General features: G+C 27.3%; 1 protein-coding gene across 1 annotated transcript; it reads right to left on the bottom strand.

Moving 5' to 3' along the window:
• Nucleotides 1-14,982: 14,982 nt before the first annotated feature.
• Nucleotides 14,983-17,421, bottom strand: LOC110642125 (zinc transporter 1). Its single transcript, XM_021794071.2, has 3 exons — nt 16,571-17,421; nt 15,919-16,068; nt 14,983-15,367 (listed from the first exon to the last, which is right to left on the bottom strand). Exons 1-3 carry the CDS (start codon nt 17,222-17,224, stop codon nt 15,062-15,064), a joined length of 1,110 nt encoding a protein of 369 aa, XP_021649763.2. The 5' UTR covers nt 17,225-17,421; the 3' UTR covers nt 14,983-15,061.
• Nucleotides 17,422-20,987: the final 3,566 nt, after the last annotated feature.

Raw genomic sequence — 20,987 nt, 5'->3', positions numbered from 1 at the left:
CTTTCTTCATTAATGTTTGTCTTGGTTTTGAGATGAGTGGATTTATGAAGAAATTTTGAGGCTTTGATGAGTTATTGGAGGGTACTATTTTTGGGCGGCCATAGAAGTGAAAGGTATTGAGTTATTCTTATATAAATTTCATGGGAATTAAGATTGATTAAATTAATTTGAAGAGTTAGTGAATTAATATCATATATATATATATATATATATATATATATATATATATATATATATATATATATATATATATATGTGATTAAACATGTAAATTGGAGATTTGCATGAAGTAGCGAAGGCCTTGGCAAATTGTAATTTTCGGCAGCCTTGAATTCCCTGAAAGAATGTTAATTTCAAGAATGTAAATATTAATTTAATTTGTTGATACAGTAGTGGAAGTACATGGTGAAAATTGCTAGTTGAATTCTTATGTATTAGTTAGTTATTTCATATATATTAGGTTGGTTTTGACTTATTGACTTGAGGCTGTATAATGTACTTTGAGCACTTATATAAACTGCCCAAATAGACAAAATTGAGATGTGATAAATGATATAGAAGTGCCATAAATTCAGAATTGTAGTTTTGGGAAGAGGAGCAATGACAATTGGAAGTGTTATTTAATGTGCAGGTTGTGTGTGTTGAAAACAGTAGGTAAATTAAGCCATAAATAAAAATGTGTGACTCCAATTGGTATGAGGTCAATTGAAGGTGAAACTAGACATAAAATAGGCCAACTTTTATGTAGAAATGCTGCCCAAATTCTACCTAGAAGTGACCTAAAAGAATGACCTAATCCAGAATTGCAAACTTGGTAACCCAGAAATTGACTATTTGAGCAGTAGTTAGTCTTTTGGCCATAACTCACTCAAAACAAGTCCAAATGACCTGAAATTTACACCGTTGGAAAGCTTAGACATAGGGCTACATCTTTTGTAGAGATAAAAAAACCCAGAAATGACCATAAGTAAGTCAAAATGCTTGCATAATTTTGGGTATAAAACCTGCCAGAATTGGAAGTGACCTAAAAATGACCTAAGTTCATAATAAATGGCAATTTGACCAGCAATAGTAAAATGACCATAACTTGGTCCAGAAAACTCCAAATGACCTAAAATTTGTGACAAAAGTTCAATAAGACATAGACCTACAAATTTATAATTCTGACCAGAATCTAGAAACTGAGGAAACTAGATCATCCGGCTAGGTCAAAATAACGTACCAAAATCTGATAAATTGTAATAAAATGCAATATACTTGAAATTGAAATTGGTAACATATACCAATACTTGAGGACTATAAAATGTGACATATTGATAACATTAAAATTAATTCACCTAGTGTGCATTAAAGGTCAACATTATAGATTGACTAATGAAATGAATAGTATCAATAAAATTTAATTATGGAACCTTATAATTAGAAACAATTTAAATGAGTACTAAAACACTTTAAATTGTATGTTTCAGTTGAAAAGGATATTGAAAAGCATAAGGAACATTAAGTCTAGGCCTAGAGGCGACTCAAATCAGGTCTGTGCACAATACTTTTTATATTCACTGCTTTTACTAGAAAATTTATTTGGAGAAATGAGTTATGAATAATTTTTTATTGTTTTGGTTTTGGAAATTTTATTTGGAAATTATTGTGTTGCCTACTTTGCAAATGGAAATTTTGAGATATTTATGGTTTGTATGAAATATTTAAATATTGTGATTTGGAATTGTTTTGATTCACACTTGGCATGGCAATATTACTATGTTCCTCCTCCATTTATGGGGTGAGTATGACTATATTCCTCCCTCTCTGACTTGCCAGTCTAAGATGAGTATGGATGAGTACTCATTAGCTAGCTAGCCACCTCCCCTATTGATTTCGATTAGTGAGGTGAGTATGCCTTGTCGTAGTGTACAATACAGCATGTTCAGAAAATTTGTGTCATGACCTAAGTTGTGTTATTGATTGGCAACACTGTGTTATTTAATTATTTGATCAAATTTTTGTTATATGAGCTTTGAAAATTGTGACATGAAATTGTGAATCATTTGAATTGTGAATTATCAATAAATATTTTATATATCGCAATTTAAATTATTGTTGTATACCACTGAGTAAATTTTACTCAGCGATAGCTTTTTCATTGCTGTCGCAGGTAGACAGACAGATAAAGCAGCATAGTAGGTTGCTTGTGACTTCGCTTTGGGATTTTACCGGGTATATTGAGTATACCACTTCTTTGTAAATATTATTATAATGTATGTGAACTATAAAGTCATAAAGTCATAAATTATTTTGGCCAGTCAAAATGTTGTATTATAATTCTCTTACTTCAGCTTTTGAAATACTCATTTATTTTGCACTTTATCTTTGGAATTGCTGAAAATGATATTGAATTGAGTTTGAACTGTGTTGAGGACACTGATTTGAGTTAAGCTATATTAGAGTTTAGGATTGAACAAATATATTAGAAGTACTTTTTACAGGTTTTTGAAGAATTGTTTTGCTCCAAATACAGATGGCACTCTGTCGAAATTTTTACAAAAATTATTGATACTTTAGATTTGTTATTTAATTTCACTTCAGTTAAAAAAAAAAATTTAACACCTGTCAAAAGTGCTCACCACTATAAAAAAAAATAAGAAAAGGTTTAAAATCCCTTGTAGTGTATTTAATGGGTTATCAGTAGACGAATTTTGGTAATTCATTAGGTATACTACGGGATCATGTTATGCCTTACGGAGGGGTAATGTATGACACATGGTATGCTATGCTAGGTGTCAGCCATGGTCTATGAGATTCCTAAAGTGATTTAGAGAAATTATTTACGATAAGAAAGAGTTCTAATGATATTAAGAGTTAATATCATTTCTCATTACTAAAATGAGCCTACGAAGTCACACACTAACACAAGTTATTCACTAAGTAAAGTATGATTTAATTAATTAATTAAAGGGTTTAATTAATTAATTAAATAGTTTTGTTTTGCAATAAGATTGCAAAGTCTCTAGCATGACTTGAAACCAAATCTAGGTTGTTGGATGTATAATATAAACAAAGTGATGAAATTAATTAATGAAAATTAATTAATTAATTGATTAATATGTGATATAAATTAATTTGAGGGAGAAAATATAATTTTGGATTAAGAACTCAAAATTATAAGTAAGGGCAAAGTGATAATTTGGCACCATGAGATAGTGACACGTGGCACTAATTAAGGAGTGTCATTTATTCTCATGTGATGGAAGACTATTTTCTATGTTTTATTTAAACCTTGACACTTGTCTTAATGAGATTAAGACAAGTATAAAGCAAAATTGAATCATGGGTTGACAAGTGGCACTCCATTTATATATTTTGTCTCTTGTATATAAATGCAACAAAAGAAGAAGAAGCAATCTTCTTCTTTTCTCTCCTTTGTTGGACGGCAAACACTCCTCTCTCTCTCTCTCTTTCTTTTGTTTTGATTCATGAAAGAGAAATTTTGGTTCTCTCTTGAATCAATCATACTAGAAAGAGTTTCTAGTTATTATACATCCATATACCTTCACCAAAGCATAAACTTTAAAGTATTAATGGTTGGTAATCTTAAAAGAGAGGATTAGGGGCAACTATTGGCGATTCTTGGTGAAACTTGTGGTGGACAAGGTAGAGGGGCAACATTTGGAGCCCTAGGAGCACCTAAAGGGATTAAGAAAAATTGATTCAGCGCCTTGGAGGTTAGTTGAAATCAATCTCTTTTTTAGTTAGGATTTAATAAGACTAAATGCTAAATACCAATCTTTAATGGCAAATGAACTCTTATGTATGCTAAAATGTGTTTTGGCATATCTATGGGCATTAGAAATTGGCTAGGTACATAATTCATTTGGTATGATGTATAAAACCTTAGTTGAAAATTTTGAACATTTGGTATGATGTATAAAACCTTAGTTGAAAATTTTGAATTCCAATCTTCTAACGGGCTAAAGAATCACGCTTCCCATGCCTTCAACTTCTTCCCAAGTTCTAACATTATGTATGTATATATATATATATATAAATATGGCTTTTGTCTTGCTTAGAGGAATATAAGGCGTTCGTGTGTTCAATGTCATTGTCAGTGGCAGTGAAGGCTTCTTCAATGGGCTTTAATCCATTAACAACACTAGAGGTCCATTTTAAATCGTTAATATCCCCAGAGGTCCTCTTCTTATGGCCTCTTGAACCCTTTTTTGTAGTTCTTATATATATTTTTATCCCCCTCAAAGCCATTTTCGGGTAAAAGCCCCAGAGAATAGCGATAGGCGTACTGTATTTCCTTCTTTTCAGGATTCTATTCATTTTTAGCTGGGGTAAAGGAATGTTGCTATCATTCAAAGAGCTAGAATAAGGTGGCTTATTCCTAGGCTGATCAAGAGGGTCCAAGGAGTTAATGTTAGAATGGAGAGGGTTCTTACGTGACAATACATCCACATGTTCCAAGGGCTTTGCATGGGAGGCTGAATCAACAATTGGCATCGGCTCAAGAGGACCATTGTTTGGGGGCGGAATGTCAACAACTACATCAATAACCAAGGGTACATCTCTCAGTAAATCATTGAAAGTTCTTTTCTCTGCATTCATGGGCGTGGTAGAAGCCGATAAATTAGTTGGAACCTCGGAATAGTCATTCTCAGGACATGGAGGGACAAAAGAATTCATGGAATAATTTTTTGAAACTTGATTTCCCAGCTTCACTGAACGACTGGCCTGAGTCACTGAACGCATGCACATCGATGAGTAGAGAGTGACCACCAGGGTGGTAGCTGTCCACTTGTTTTGTTGCATCGCTGTTCTCTTCATGCATAGAGATGGATTTCGATCTTATGTTCAAGAAGTATGTAGCCTAAATTGGGCATGCCATGCGTCACTTTGTGAATGGCTAACTCTTCAGAAGGCTCAACTGGTGTGTGTGAGTGGAGAGATTCATTGCCATACTTGCACGCTCCGTCCAGCTTGGGGACTGCTGAGTCAGTAAGGGCTGCTTGGGAAGGTTGAGATGAAATTCTTCAGCAACAAGGATATGAAAGTGAATGCAATCGATATCCACTACCATGTTCTCGTTTTTCTAATGGGAAGAGTCTGTAATTAGAGGAACATGGCAAAGTCTATATTGTTTTTGGCATGGTTTGTATTGTCTACATAGATGTAACTGGGCTTTTGACAAAAAAGGTATAATAAAAAATACAAAATACAGAAAAAGGGTGAGTTTAAAATTAATTATCAAAAAGGGATAAATTATGCTGAGCTGGACGAGGTGAGTGCGACACGCTAACTATAATAGCGTTTTGGTCCGGACGCTATTCAAAATAGCGTCCGCGTCAAAAATTTGAAAGGAGAGCTGGACGCTATTCAAAATAGCGTCTAACACTCCTTACAATAATAAAAAAATAATTAAAAAAAATTTAAAAGTTGGATGCTACTTATAATAGCGTCCAACCTTTTTTTTTAATTTTTAATAATTTTATTTTATATTTTAAATAAATATAAATATTATTTTAATAAATAAAATTATAATATGTAATATTATATATTATAATATTTTTATTATAAATAATATTTTTAATTTAAAATTAAATTAAAATTTAATAAAATAAAAAATTAAAAAATAAATAATTAATCCAACTTTTCTTTTAATTTTTAATAATTTTATTTTATATTTTAAATAAAATATAAATATTATTTTAATAAATAAAATTATAATATGTAATATTATATATTATAATATTTTTATTATAAATATTATTTTTTAATTTAAAATTAAATTAAAATTTAATAAAATAAAAAAATTAAAATTAAAAAATAAATAATTAAAAAAATTAAGAAAAGTCCAACTTTTTTTAAAATTTTTAATTATTTTACTTTATACTTTAAATAAATTAAAAATATTATTTTAATAAATAAAATTATAATAATTAATATTATATATTATATAATATTTTTTATTATTTTATTTATATTTTAAATAAATTAAAAAAATAAAATTTATTAAAAAATTATAATAAAAATATAAAATAAAATAATTAAAAAAAAATTAAACTATAAATTGCATCTAATTTTTTTAAACCTTTTTAATTATTTATTTTTTATAATATATTATATTACATATTATAATTAAATAATTATAATATATAATATTACATATTATAATTTTATTTATTAAAATAATATTTTTAATTTATTTAAAATATAAAATAAAATTATTAAAAATTTAAAGAAAAGTTGGATCTACTTATAGTAGCGTTCAACTTTTCTTAAAATTTTTTAATTATTTATTTTTAATTTTAATTTTTTATTTTATTAAATTTTAATTTAATTTTAAATTAAAAATAATATTTAAAATAAAAATGTTATAATATTACATATTATAATTTTATTTATTAAAATAATATTTATATTTTATTTAAAATATAAAATAAAATTATTAAAAATTAAAAAAAAATTGAACTTTTTTTAATTAATTTTTTATTATTGTAAGGAGTGCTGGACGCTATTTTGAATAGCGTCCAGCTCTCATTTCAAATTTTTGACGCGGACGCTATTTTGAATAGCGTCCGAACCTTTAAAACGTTATTATAGTTAGCGTTCCGCACTCAGCTCATCCATCTCAGCATAATTTATCCTTTTTTTGGTAATTAGTTTCAAATTCACTCTTTTTTTTCTGTATTTTGTATTTTTTATTACACTTTTTTTCCCGATGTAACTTCCAAGCTTATTTGCTGTCCATTGGAAAAAGTCAATGGACCATGCATGCAATGGATGCCATAAAATCTAATCCATATTAATCGTTTAATTGGGTAAGGAAACCTTCTTAAGGGCTAAAAGCAGAGAACCAATGATTCAACCAAGTATTACTTGTCAAGAAAGTGTCCATTATCTCTTTATTTTCAAATGTGAGTAGCATTAAATTTCCTCCCATATGCGCTAGGCTGACAGTGGAGGCCCCTTCTGCAATAAGGTATTCCTGCAAACTAGACCTTAAATGTATATTAAGTAGAGTACCAATAGCTGAGCATGATAACTAGCTATTGTTCTTCTCCGCAACTTCAGGAGGAATATTGTATTGACCACAATTCAAGGAGGACTCAGCATTAGAAGGCTGGTATGATGCTTCTGGACAGATATCGAACCTACCTATGTTGGGGTTGCTCTTCAGAGCCTGGACAGATATTTTTCTACTCTGGTAGTTGCAGAAACCTCTTTATTCCCTGTTATGGTACTGGTTTTGTGATACCTGTTTGCGAAATGTCTGTTCGCTATCCTGGTTCCTCGTAAATCTAGATTGGGAAGCTTGCAATTTATAAGTGCCAATCCAGAGCCCATTCAGAGCCTGTAATAAGAAGTGTAAATGGGACATGGAAGGTACTCTGACGAAGCCAAAATGCCTTCCTCTGTAGTTTAACTTCCGCGGCATGAATATATTAGTAACTTCTTCAAATTTTGAGAACACCCTCAAAAAAGACTTAGCATCCCATTCTGGTGGAATGTTCTCAAAGTAGACTTAATGTTGATTCGGCTTTTCTAGAGGGGATGGAGGTTGGTTGTTGCTGTGGGTGAAGTTTTGAGGCTTTTAGAGAGGATGATTCGGGGTTGGTTTTCGAGAGTTGGAGGCTGGAAGGGTGGGGGGAGAGGGTTGGGACATGATTTAAAAAATATGATTCATCACCTAAAACTACATACTCCTACTTGATAGTGCTTTCAAGGCAAAATATGGATTCGTCACCTAAGGATACTTTAATGTTTTTATTATACATTACTTTTGTAATGTTTTAACACATACAATGACATGAAGTTTGTATATATAAGCTACTTGATTTAATAATAATGAATCATTAGGTGGCAATATTGAAAGATTGAAATTAACGTGATTTAAAAAAATAATAGAAATAATTTATTAATTAACTAATTTCAAAATTTAAAATTAAATGGTATATATTTTTATTTTTTTATTAAATATAAAATTATATGAATTTCTATTAAAAAATTTACAATTGTTGAAACGTATTATGTTATTAAAATAAAATCATGTCAAAAAAATCATGATTTTCCTCTTAAATTTAGCTGATGGAATGGTACCTAAATTTTGATAATTTTGGTCATATCCACCGGTTAAATTTAGATGTCATTCTATTCTTAATGGTAATAGTTTCACTACTCAGTGCATTTAGCTGCCGTTCTTTTCTAAGCGGATTTTTTTTTTCTCTTAAAAAGATGGCCTCTTTTTTCCTAATTTTTTCTCTTAAAATTATATCAGTTGCATTTTATTTTCAATACATGTCAATTAACTATAATTTATTTTTCTTATGCAACGGTCAAATTTAACGATAAAATTTTCAGTTTTATAAATAATATCAACTTTAATAATTAGAATATAATTAAAAATTAAAATTAATAAAATTGAAAATAAAAAAAATTAATTTTTTTTATCATTAAACATAAATTTTTTTTTGGTATTTAAAATTTTTTTCCAAGGAATGAAATTATTAGGATTTGAATCATCATATCAGCACTATGAGATAAATACTTAATGGTAAGAAAATTTAACTTTTATAGCAATTCTTTTATTTTTACAATTTCAACTTAATTTTAAAGGTTAATTATTTTCATTAGCATAAATTGATTTAAAATAAAATTTAATTTTGAGATATAAAAATAATTAATTTTTAAAATTAAATCAAAATTACCAAAAAATAAAATATTAACTATAATTATAAAAGTCGAAAAAGTAAAAATTTGTTCCTAAGTTATAAAATTTAAAATAAATATCAAATCATACTATTAAAATAAAATAATAAATAACTCATATAATGTGCAAAATATAAATTATGAGAGAGATCTTAGAATAGAACTTCTTTATTTCCTTTTTTATTTTTTATTCGGCCAAACAAGGCCCCTTGTTGGAGTAGGTTTGGTCCAATTTATTTAGACCCCTTTAGGATTTAGTTTTATACTATTTAAAAAAGTGCTTTTTCCAGAAAATGCATTATTAAAAAAATAATTTGAAAAATCTGTTTCATAATTTTAGCATTTTTATAATAAAAATATTAAATTTATTTCTATTTAATTTTTAATACTTTATAATTAATATATTTTAAAAACCGTTTTTCTTAACTACCTCAATGCCAAACACTTTTAATTAATGTTTTCTCCAAACAAGACACTCACGCCTTTTGTAACCCCACAAAAATAAACTCTTCATAGAAGTCCAAATTTCTATTTAATTTTATTTTCCGCCAAATAGTACTCCAATGATAATTTTAATTTATCAACCTCAATTTTTTGGACTCTAAAAGAATTTTATATAATATTTTGTAAAATTTCTAAAATCAAAATACTCGTAAAAATAGTCACTAATTAAGTGAAATATTCTTTTAGAATATTTCACTTAATTTGTAAAAATTAACTTTGTGACACCCCTTACCTATTTACAGTGTAGCAGAGTAAGACATGTCATACTCAGTGCTGGAGCACCCTATTTTATCTTACTTTATCTTACTTTATTCCTTTAATGATTTTGGTTCTCGATATATTTTAAAATCAAATTATATTTTTCGAAGGAGAAACTGATGGAGTTTCTTTATTTTAATACCGTTTGACGTATTTCACTATTCACCTGCTTGAAATTTTTAATAATATTTTACAATGAAAATATCATTCATACTCATCATATTCATCTCACATTCAATTCTTGCAATTCACGTATTCATTTGTACAAATCCATTCATTTCCATACATATTCATTAATGCACGATTTATATATTGAAATTCTCATAAATTTACATAATATATGAAATAATTATACAAGTTCATAAATTACATAATATACAAATTAATTTCAGATGAAATAGCCAATTTATTAATTTACAACATATGCACATTAATTACAATTTCATAGTTTACATTACAACATAAGGAATATTTATAATATACAAAATACATAAAATGACTTATATGGGCCATATCTACATACATTGCTGAGGAGGTGACAACCTTGAACACTTTGCAAATCAGAACTCCAAAATCTCAGTCTAATATCCACTGGGTTTTTATCTTCAGTATCTGCGCGAAGGAAATAATCCATCTCGCTAAGCATTTTCTGCTTAGTAGTGCGATAATATAACAAGAAAATAATATACAATAAAGATAAAACTGAAGCAATATTTAGATGCTCAAAAATTAATTTAATTTCGTGTGAGATTACTAATATTAATTATCAGTTATTCTAATTTGTCCTTCTTTAAAAATTTTTAGTGTATAAACTTTACAGTAATAATAAATACAACATTCAATTATTTAATAATATTAAATTTAGTCTTAATTTATTATGAGAGACGCATTTGTAATATTTATTTACGTTCTACTTCTTTTACAAATCTTCTTATCATTTCACTAATTTATTTCTAGGTATTTTGAATCATTGCATAATAAATAAAATTTTAAAACTAATTCTAGTTTCTTTCTTATTCATTCATTTAATTCACATTATTCTTAACAAATTTCACTGTCCAAGTAACCTATGACAGGCTGACTAAACTGGATAAGCGGGTCGTTGGCACTGGACACCACACTGTCTTGGGCCGTCATACCATGGGACGTGTAAGTTCAGTACGTTAACCACGTATGCAGTCAGTATGGCTAAAAAGCCATGATAACAAATCAGTATACCTAAAAGCCATGATAATAAGTAATCGGGCATAAAAGCTATGAGTGCGGGCATAAAGCCATAAATACAAGCATAAAGTCTTACACAATACTGCTAAAATAATACTTTATTAGCATGCCAATCTATCCAATCTGACACACGTGTCTAGGCAATACATGGGCACACTAGTACCATTAAATGTTCTTATGTTTTATTATTTCATTATATTTTCTATTTATATTTTGTAACATTTTAATTCTAGTTAAGATGGAAGCATAATTTCTAAATTACAATTATACATAGTTTATGCACTCATTATAATTTATACATTCCTATTGATCATAATTCACATCAATGGTTTTCATGTACCATTGTACTTAAAACATTCTTCTTTGTTTTAGGGTCACTCAAATTCAAAAATCACAATTCACTAATCACAATATATATATATTAGTAATTATAATGTCTTCTTTAATTTATATTATTATTTCTTATGTCTAAGGATTACTATTCACACATTACTATTCACTCCAATTTTTGATTTTTTCATACATAATATCCATACAAATGTTTGATACATAATTATACCACATTTTGAGTTCTAAGTTTGTTAGCATTGATTGCCAATTGCAATTCAAAGCCTCCTAGAATTATTTTCAAAAATTCAGTTTTTGTATCCTATATTTTCTGTTCCATTGGTCTAAGCTACAGTGAGAATTTAGCTAACTTGTCTTCATCAAAGTTGTTCTTTATTGTGTCTTCTTTAATTCCATTTTTGAATTACTTCATTTGGAGTTTTGTAGCTCAAGTTATGGTCTTTTAACCATAACTGGCCGGATTGGTCAGTACCCAGAATTTCTGGGCACCATTTGGTTCTGACAAGTTTAGTGTCCTAACTTGGACTAGAAAGTTGAATTAGTTAGGGTCAGAATTTGAGTTTATGTTCTCCATAAAAGTTGTTCTACATTATCTAAGCTTTTCATTGATATAAAGATTAGGTCAATTGGACATTTCTACACTGAGTTATGACTATTTGAATAAACACTGTTTATTTGGTCATTTTTCAGAGACAGCTTGTGTGTTACTCGGATTGAGGCAATTTTAGATTAACTTAAGTTGGTTTTCTGGGTAGGGTTTCTTCATGAAAAATGTGGCTTGAGGTCTTAAATTTTGTTTTCAATTAGCCTCACACCAATTAGAGCTGTCTAGCTCTACTTATGTTAATTTAAACACACTGGACTCATAGGTCCAAAATTCCCTACACAAGAACAATACTCCCAATACCACCTTCCCACACTACCACCATCCACAATTCACATTCTATGTACTTCAATTAGTCTATAATTGGTCTCAACATCAATAATTTATCAACATATCATTAAATTCCTAATTTTTATATCAAACCCTAGCTTATTAATTTGGTGATCTCATGTAACACATGCTAACTAATATCCAACTCAAATATACTCATCATAAACCAATTCTAAGCAATTTAATTCAAACAATTTATCAAATCCTAACCTTTCCCCATGGCTGCCGAAATCTAGGTCTTTCTTTTCATGCATGGATTTCAACTTTTCCCATGTAATTCACTTATACTTAACATTGATTTCAACATTAGAAAGGAAAAGAAGAGAGAAGCTAGCACTAACCTTTATTTAGCAAAGTCTCTTTCTTACCAACTTCAAGATTCTTGCTTCCTTTCACTTCCAAGCACTCTAGCTAGGTTAGATATTAAGTTTTTATAAAGATAATTATGGGAAATATGGTGGGATTTTAAGGAAATTTAAGCTTAAAGGGTGTAACAATGGTGGAAAGCTTTGGAAGAGGGAGAGCTTCGACCAACTTTTGAGAAATGAAGAAGATGAAAGAATTTTTGGCTTATTTCTTTCTTTTTGTCTTTTTATATGTGCTTGTCTATTTTTAATTGGTTAAAAAATTTTTAATGATGTCATTCTTACATAGTGCTTATATAATAATTCAATTTCATTTCATTTTTCTTTTCTTTTCTTTTCTACTCATTTTTAATTTAATTTTTGTAATATTTATTCACATTTTATGTCATATAATTTATTTACTCAATTGGACAAGTTGGTCAAAAATCATCTCTGACGGTGAAATGACCAAAATGCCCTTTCGTTTTGCTTAATGAGCTAAAATTGTCTGCACCGATCTTAAAAATTCTCCTAACATTTTTTTGACACCTAGGGCGTCGTAACTCTTCTCTGACGTCCCAGCAATTATTTCACGAAATTTCTCCCAGGTTTAGGGCTATTAGCTGTCTTTACAGCAACTTCCCGTTAGGTCACCCATCGCTAGGGCTATGGCTCATTTAACCTTAGTGTATTTCATAGCTTAAATTTTTTTCTTACTATTATTTGGGCTATTTATGACTCCTCACTCTAATCTAAATATAGTTCCAGACATTCTAACTGTCCGGATAGATATTGATCACCAAAACAGTCGAATGCACAGACTAGCTAAAGTGAGGGTATTACAAACTTATAAGGACTTAATACTTATAAGTTAATTTAAACATAAAAGTATTTAAAATTTTCAGTTGCGTATTTGCTTAAAATACTTATAAATGATTGATAGATCATTAATGTATTTAATAAAAAATAACTTATAAACACATTTATTATTAGAATGACTAAAAAAATATTAAATAAAATTTATGATGAAATTTTAAGAATTAAATATTTAGTTAAACTAATTTGTTAGTATAAGATTTACAAGAACTAAAATGAAAAATGATCTCCCTCAACTTATTATTTTCTTTTTTTAACTTATAGGCTCAGCTAATATATCAAAAAATTATTATAAATAAATAAATAAATTTATTTTTAAAATTTATAAATTAATTGATCAATTTATTAACTGAGACTAATACCCTCTAAATACAATTATAATAATATGAAACTAATTATGTATATGAAATATATGAAAATGCAATAACATCACGGATATTGCATAATTTACCGTTATATAAATATCGTCCTCAAAATTTACAACTTTTATGTCACAGATGTCAATGGGAGAGTTTTTGGCTTAATTATAAAAAAATATATATAAATATTAAAAATTTATAAGTTAATTTGTAGCTATAAACATTTAAAAATGTGAATAATTATATATTTAATTAAAATATTTATAAGTGATTAAAACATAATTGGGACATTTGATTAAAAAAAAAAAAACTGTGTATTCTTAAAATGATTAAAAAGGCATTAAGTTTAAAATATTAAAATAAAATTAAATGGAGGCAATTTGGTATTGTAATTAGTCAAATTAGATTATAAAAATCAAAAATAAAAAAGAGGCCTCTCAATTATTTTTTTTCTTTAATTTAAAATAGACGATAAATTTCCATATAACCAATTAAAATTATGTTTAGCAATATTAGTTATTCTAATAGCTGTTAGCTATTTTACTAATGTAAAAATAGTGATATAATTTTATTAACTCTAATTAGAATGCTCTCTCAATCTTTAAATGCTAATATCAACTCTATGCTATCAAACTACATAAATAAGAGAGGTAGAGTCAAAATACTAAATATTATCTTAAAAACTGTTGTCAAACAGAGTCATAATTGGTACATCAATATTATAATCTTCAAATTATCAACTAAAAACTAAGTAAATTAATCCTTTCTCATAATAGTCGGTACTTTAACATTACAAATTAAAAGTACTGATTAAATTATATAGAGTTACTAATATATTTTTTCATCAATATTTTTTTAATTGTCAATAATTTTAATAGCTGGTTTTTTAATTTCTTGTATTATTACAAGTTCAAAAAATATTATGACCATTCAAGTTAATTTTAGAGCATATAATTTAATTTGATCAGTTTAAAAGATAATACAAATACCCTTTAAAAAAAAAACTCTTATAATTTAGTAAAGTTTTTAAAAATAAAACTTTTATGATTTTTAAATTTTCTTAATTCATTTTTGTTTGAAAAGAAGAAAATTTTTTGGTGATATTTGAGTATTTTAAAGAGAAAAATATATTAACTCACCGATTTAGTAAGCTGGAAAATAAAAGTTTCTAAAAATTTTCAAAAATCTTCAATTTTTCTTTCATACATTTGGCTCTAATTATGTTTAAACTCAAAACCTCATAATTCTGGAAATGATTCAAACAATTCTCACTAAAATCAATCAACTATGGTACTATTACATTTTTATAATTTAATTGTTTTAATTTTAAATTTTAATTATTGTGTAATTTTTTTAGTTCAATATCATAAAAATTCATTGCAATTCCTCAAAAAATACTTAAATTTAAAGTTGTCATTAAAAAAATAAATTAATAAAACAAATCTCAGATATCTTGTTTATGCAATCTCTAGAAATTAATGTAATTATGGGAAAATAAATAAAATTCTTCAAGCCCATTTGGCCAGTACACACATACAACCAGCTCCTAAGAAAAGACAAACATTAGCTCCGAATTGAATCCTGAAATTGCTTTGCAATCTTGGGTTCATGAAATCTGCAGCTAGAAGATCAACAAGTGACATATAGATCAAAATCCCAGCAGAGGCTGAGTTGAACATTCCCTCAACAATTAGTGCTGTGGGACTATTCTCCTTGTAAACACTTGATATGGCTATTCCAATTGCAATCCCTAGTGGAGTTGTGAGAGAGAAAAATGTTGCCATAATTGTTGTAGATTTGGATTTGAATTTTGCCTAAAAAAAATGCAACCAAATAATAATTCATCCATCTAATTATACCAACATATAGAAATAAACAAAATTAAAAAAATATATATATAATTGATAATATTTTTATTTTTATTTTAAATAGAGATTTGAATTTAAGACTTTACAATTTTAAAAATGATTTTAAAACCTAAAATTTATTATTCCAATAACAAAATGTTGTTTTTGTGTCAACACTTTCAACCTAGATTGTCAAATGTAGAAAATAATTCATACATAGAAAATATTTTCTATGAAAATATTTTTTATTATTTAGTTATAATGTTAAATTAATTATATATGTTTATATCATTTATGTATAAATATTTTCATATTTTAATAAAATCATCAAAGTTTAAAAAATGAAAAATGATCATCTTTTAAAAAAGGAAAGTCATTTTTTAAAAAAATGACTTAATTTTTCCTTTAATCAATAAAATATTTTTTATTAATTAATTTTTGTGAGTGTCCTAAATACTAAAACATACGAAAATTTTCCACAAATGGAGCCTAAATTTTAATAATTAATTACTTTTTACCTCAGATATGCAGCCTCCAAGTCCCATGCCCTCAAAGAACTGATGGAAAGACAAGGCTACTAAGAGAGGCTTTATAATTTCAGCACTTTCAGAAGCACCCAGAGATATTCCAATAAACACTGAGTGAGCCAAAATCCCTACCTCCAATACCTGCAATATTCATCATATTAAAAATTAATTATGCATATATACTTTTTTTAAAAACTAATTATACTAATAACTTATCATTAAAAATTGCTAACATCGAATCAATTGGATTTTTTTATTATATAAAAAAAATACTTGAATTAAAAAGTTGTTGGAATTTAAATTCATGACTCCTGTCTCTATTACGACACAAATACTCAAATATTAAGTTTCTATCTCAATAGCAAACTTGTCCAAAACTAATGTTTTACATTTCAGGTGTTCGATTTTGGATGTGAGTGGATATGTTAAGGTTCTAAATTGGTTTGAGATAGAGGTAATATATCCCTTATATGGCCTTGAGTATTTCTCCTATATAATTTTGGGCACTCTTCTCTTGAGTTAATTTATGGTGAGTTAGATTCAGTCCATTTTAATTTCTAAAGTGAAGATAATGGAATTAAATCCTTGGAGACTCTTTCTCTCAAAAATAAATGTAAAGTAAATAAAAATAATAAAATCTCACTTGTGATATAATCCGACGTCTGAGCAGATCTGGCAAACCCAAATCTTGAGTTGGGGAAGCAGAACCATGACCATGACCATGAGTAGCATGAATATGAACATGTACATGACCTGAATGCTCATCTTCACCTGTCTCTTCATCCATATTTACTACCAGTTTATTCTTGTTCTTGAAGTGAAGCCTCTTATAAAACCCTGTAGCGAACGAATCCAACATTAAAGTCCCAATTGCAGACACCATAGCAACAAAACCAGTTAAGGGAAAATTCCCCCATGGATTTTGCTTGAGGCAAGGAGATGTTAGAGCATCAAATGCCTCAGGCAGTATGTGAATGAAGGCAGTTGCTAGAATAACACCAGCAGCAAATGCTTTTATCATGAAGAAAATGTCATTTTCAGGCCTTAAGGCTGGAATTTTGTTTCCCAACAATGGAAGGCTAACACCAATAGCACCAGCAACAAGAATTGAAGCTACCGAAGCAAGTTTATACTTGAGTGCTTGGCCTTTTTCTTCCTGTGTATCTTCTAAAAAATCACATGTACACTCACTAGAAACTATAGCAGGGAAAAGAAGAATCAAAAGAAAAGTGATTTTGATCAGGATGTCCAAAGAAGAAGAAGAAGAAGAAGAAGCAGAAGCATAAAGATTGGTCATGGTATGATTGATATAGAACCAAAGAAAGATCAGAGAAGAATTGATCAGAAGATATGTATAGTTCTGTGTTGTGTTTGTTTTGTTATATAGAGTGGAACTGGATGGCTAATATAACAAGAGAATCTTACAGAATGAATGAGAGAGGAGAAACCAATGGACCATCTCAAATTTGCTATGTCCAGTTGTTGCTTGCTTTGACCTGTACTGTAAGAATAGGATGCTACTTATTTATTATTGGTTTTAGGGTATATAAATTATAAAATTATTTAGTTTACTTTTTAATAAATGAATTAAATAATTTCAAAATTTAGGTAACTTTCATGTTTTATGCTTTCCAGTTATATTAAAGGGTATTAAAGATTTTATTTTGCAGTTGCTTTATACCTTTATTAATGTAGTGGTAGAGGTCTCGAATTCAAATTTTAATTAAAAATAATTATAAAAAAATATACATCTTAAATTTTAAAAAAATTATAATCATAAATAAGATAAATTATTATATTATTTATATAACGGTGGGATTGATCTCTCATATTTTATCGATAAACTCACAAGTATATGAGTGTAAGGTGCATTAAAATCTTCTATACTCAATGTGTTTAATAATCTATCAATATACAATAAAAATACCTCTTTTTATGATTTGTGAGATGAAATTTTAATTGATAATATGTATAGTAAATTTATTCATATATATATATATATATATATATATATACACACACATCCAAATTTGTTAAGACGCTAATACATTTTTTATTCTTGTATTGAATCTGCAAAAACAATTATTGAACTTAGAAGTTTAATTTAGAAAATAAGATACAATTTTAATAAATATAATACAACTATCAAAATTTAAATTATAAGATTAAATCATAAATTACTATAGTTTGACAGAGTGTACATTGTCCTTGTCTTGTGTTTTTTTTTGTTAAAATAAATAAATAAATAAATTTACTGCAAAAAAAATTAGAATTAGTAACAAATATTTTACGATCCAAAGTATAAATTTGCTGCTATAAGTTTATGGTAGCTGTATATTGATACTATAAAATTGTGGCCATGGATATTTTACAATAAATTAAAATTGTGATTGCTATTAAAAAAAAAAAAAAACCAATTACTGCTTTATATTTTTATGTATCATTATAGCAATTGTTCATGTTGCTGCATATATTAGTTTTATAAGCAATAAAAATAATGTTACTATAAAATTTTTATTGCTAATTTTAATATTTATTATAGTGATTTATAAAAAAGTTTTACTTTTTTATTTTTAAACTTATGTATTTGATTAAATTAAGGAGATAAAAGTATTACACTGCATATAGAAAAAAATAAAAATAAAAAAATAAAATTTTAAGAGAAGACAGTAGGTTTTTGGGATGGTTGAGAAGAAGAGGGGAAAAGTAAGGCTTTTGTGGACACTAATAAAAAGTGCAAAAAGGAGAGCAAAAGAGCAAAGTGTAGACAAAATGTTGTCATCCCAATGCCTAAATCAACAAAACAAAGCTTAGATTGCATCAGTGTGGACTTAGAACCCCACTTTTAACTTACCCATCTCTCCATATGTCGATATCATGTCTTTCTCTTCATTAAATAATCTTTTCTTTCTTTATTGATTATCAACTCTTAGATTGGATTATTTCTTTGTTTAGCCTCCTTTTGCGTAAAATATATTTTTTTAAAATATTATTCATATTTTTTAATGTTTAGCATTTAAAAAATGTAAATAGAGAATTTTTTTTATTAAAAAAATTAAACTATTTTAAAAAAAAAAATTATTTCCTCTTTTTAAAGAAAAAAAAATATTTCTATATTTTATAATCTTATTAAAATATGAAAAGATTTATATATTAATGATATAAACACCTCACATTAATTTAACATTGAAAAAACAAACAATAAAAAATATTTTTATAGAAAATATTTTTCTATAAATAATTTCCATGAAAATATTCTTTATACAAGTTATTTTTGGCAATATAGTTAAACGGAGCCTTAATATACCCTTTATTCTTTTGGAGGTTGATTAATTTATTTATTTATTACTAATTAAATTTAATTTGATTTAATTTAATTTAATTTAAAACAATTTATAATTAAAATGATTAACTTTTTTTAAAAGGGTTGACTCAAATGAATTATGAATCGAATGTAAAAAAAAGCGAACTTTCAATTAGAGTGAAAATAATTTGATGAGGTCAAAATAATTTGATATAATTTGATTATCATAAAAAACTTAACAAATGAGCATATAAAATTTAAAATTAATTTGAATAAATCCAAAAAAATAAAAATATTTGATTTAATTTTTCATTGAACCAAATAGTGCTCACTAGAAGTGGCAACAAGTTGAGTTGAATGAAGTTAGATTCACATCATTTTAAATCCTTTTTAGCGAGTGCAGGTTGAATTATTTCAGATTGTGAATTTTGGATTAATTTTGTTGATCATTTCAAGTTACTTACTGAGTCAGTATATTAAGTTTTTCATTAATTTGATTGATTTTTTCAAATCAAATTTAATTTTTTTTAAATTTAATTTTATTTATTTATTTTTTAGATTAAAATTTAAGTTATGAAATTAATGTAAATGTGTTGAGGTTATTTTGAGACGGGGAGAGAGATAGAAGATGAGAAAATTGAGGTTATTTTGACCAATTAACATATCACTAACAATATTTTGTGTCCAATTTGAATGAAATGATGATTTTAATAACAAAATAAAGTTGAAAGCTGTGATTATTTTAAATTAAAGTAAAGTAATTAACATGTGATTTTTAATAAATCTCCAAAGGCAAGTTATAATTTACATATTTATTTATCTTCTTATTTCATTAGTTTCTATTTTTCTATTCTCTCTTCTTTTTTACTAATATTTAAAATTAAATAATTTCAAATTATTTACACTAAAAATAATTTTAAAAACCAACATAACAGTTGAATGCAAACAAGTAGGCATTATTTCTACTATTTAGAGCTAATAAAAAGGCTAATTGTAGGAAACAGGCCATGAATCCACTATCATTCATAAATTAAAAAAGTCGAAACATAGCTTATTGTTCAACAAATATCCAATTATTAACATTCTTGCTAAAGTTAATATATCAAAATACAATGTTTGCAGCATGTAGATTTAGAGAAAATTTCTTGGAGGAGTTTGAAATCAACAGGCAACTCTGGAATAAGGCTGGAAGCATCATCACTAATGCTAGGCAACTCCAAAGTATCTCCCAAGGGGAAAGGAGCGAGTGGAACTTGTTGAGGAAGAGCCAAGGGACCAATATTGATGTTCCCTACATAAACTTCTACAATAAAACAAGAGAAAATCAGTAAAAGGAAACGAAGATCCCCAAAGGAGTCGATTAAGGGAGCTTTGGTGTGAAGCTCAATGAATGACATCAACAGCCATAAAAGGCATCGATTGAAGGGCAAAGATGGGTCTAACAATGTTGCATCACCGACGGTGATGGTGCTCATTGGTCTTGTAGGTAGGAAATGCTTATTGGATTCTTGTGAGAAAAAAAAAAAAAAAAAAAAAAAAGAAGAGGAAGAAAGATGGAGTAAATCTCGTAGGTAAGAGAAGTTGGAGAAGGAGAGTGAATGAGAAATAGAAAGAAAGAATAGGGAAAAAGATTGAGTAAAAAAAAAAGACCTATTGACCCAATAAAGCTAAACCTTTTCGTATTTTTACAATTTAATTGATGCTTTCAATCTTGGTAGAATCGACCAAAATTTTAAAATAAACAAATTTTATCCAA

The sequence above is a fragment of the Hevea brasiliensis genome, chromosome 4, assembly GCF_030052815.1.
Source record: "Hevea brasiliensis isolate MT/VB/25A 57/8 chromosome 4, ASM3005281v1, whole genome shotgun sequence".
Lineage (NCBI taxonomy): Eukaryota > Viridiplantae > Streptophyta > Magnoliopsida > Malpighiales > Euphorbiaceae > Hevea > Hevea brasiliensis.
This window is presented reverse-complemented; position numbering and strand designations above follow the sequence as displayed.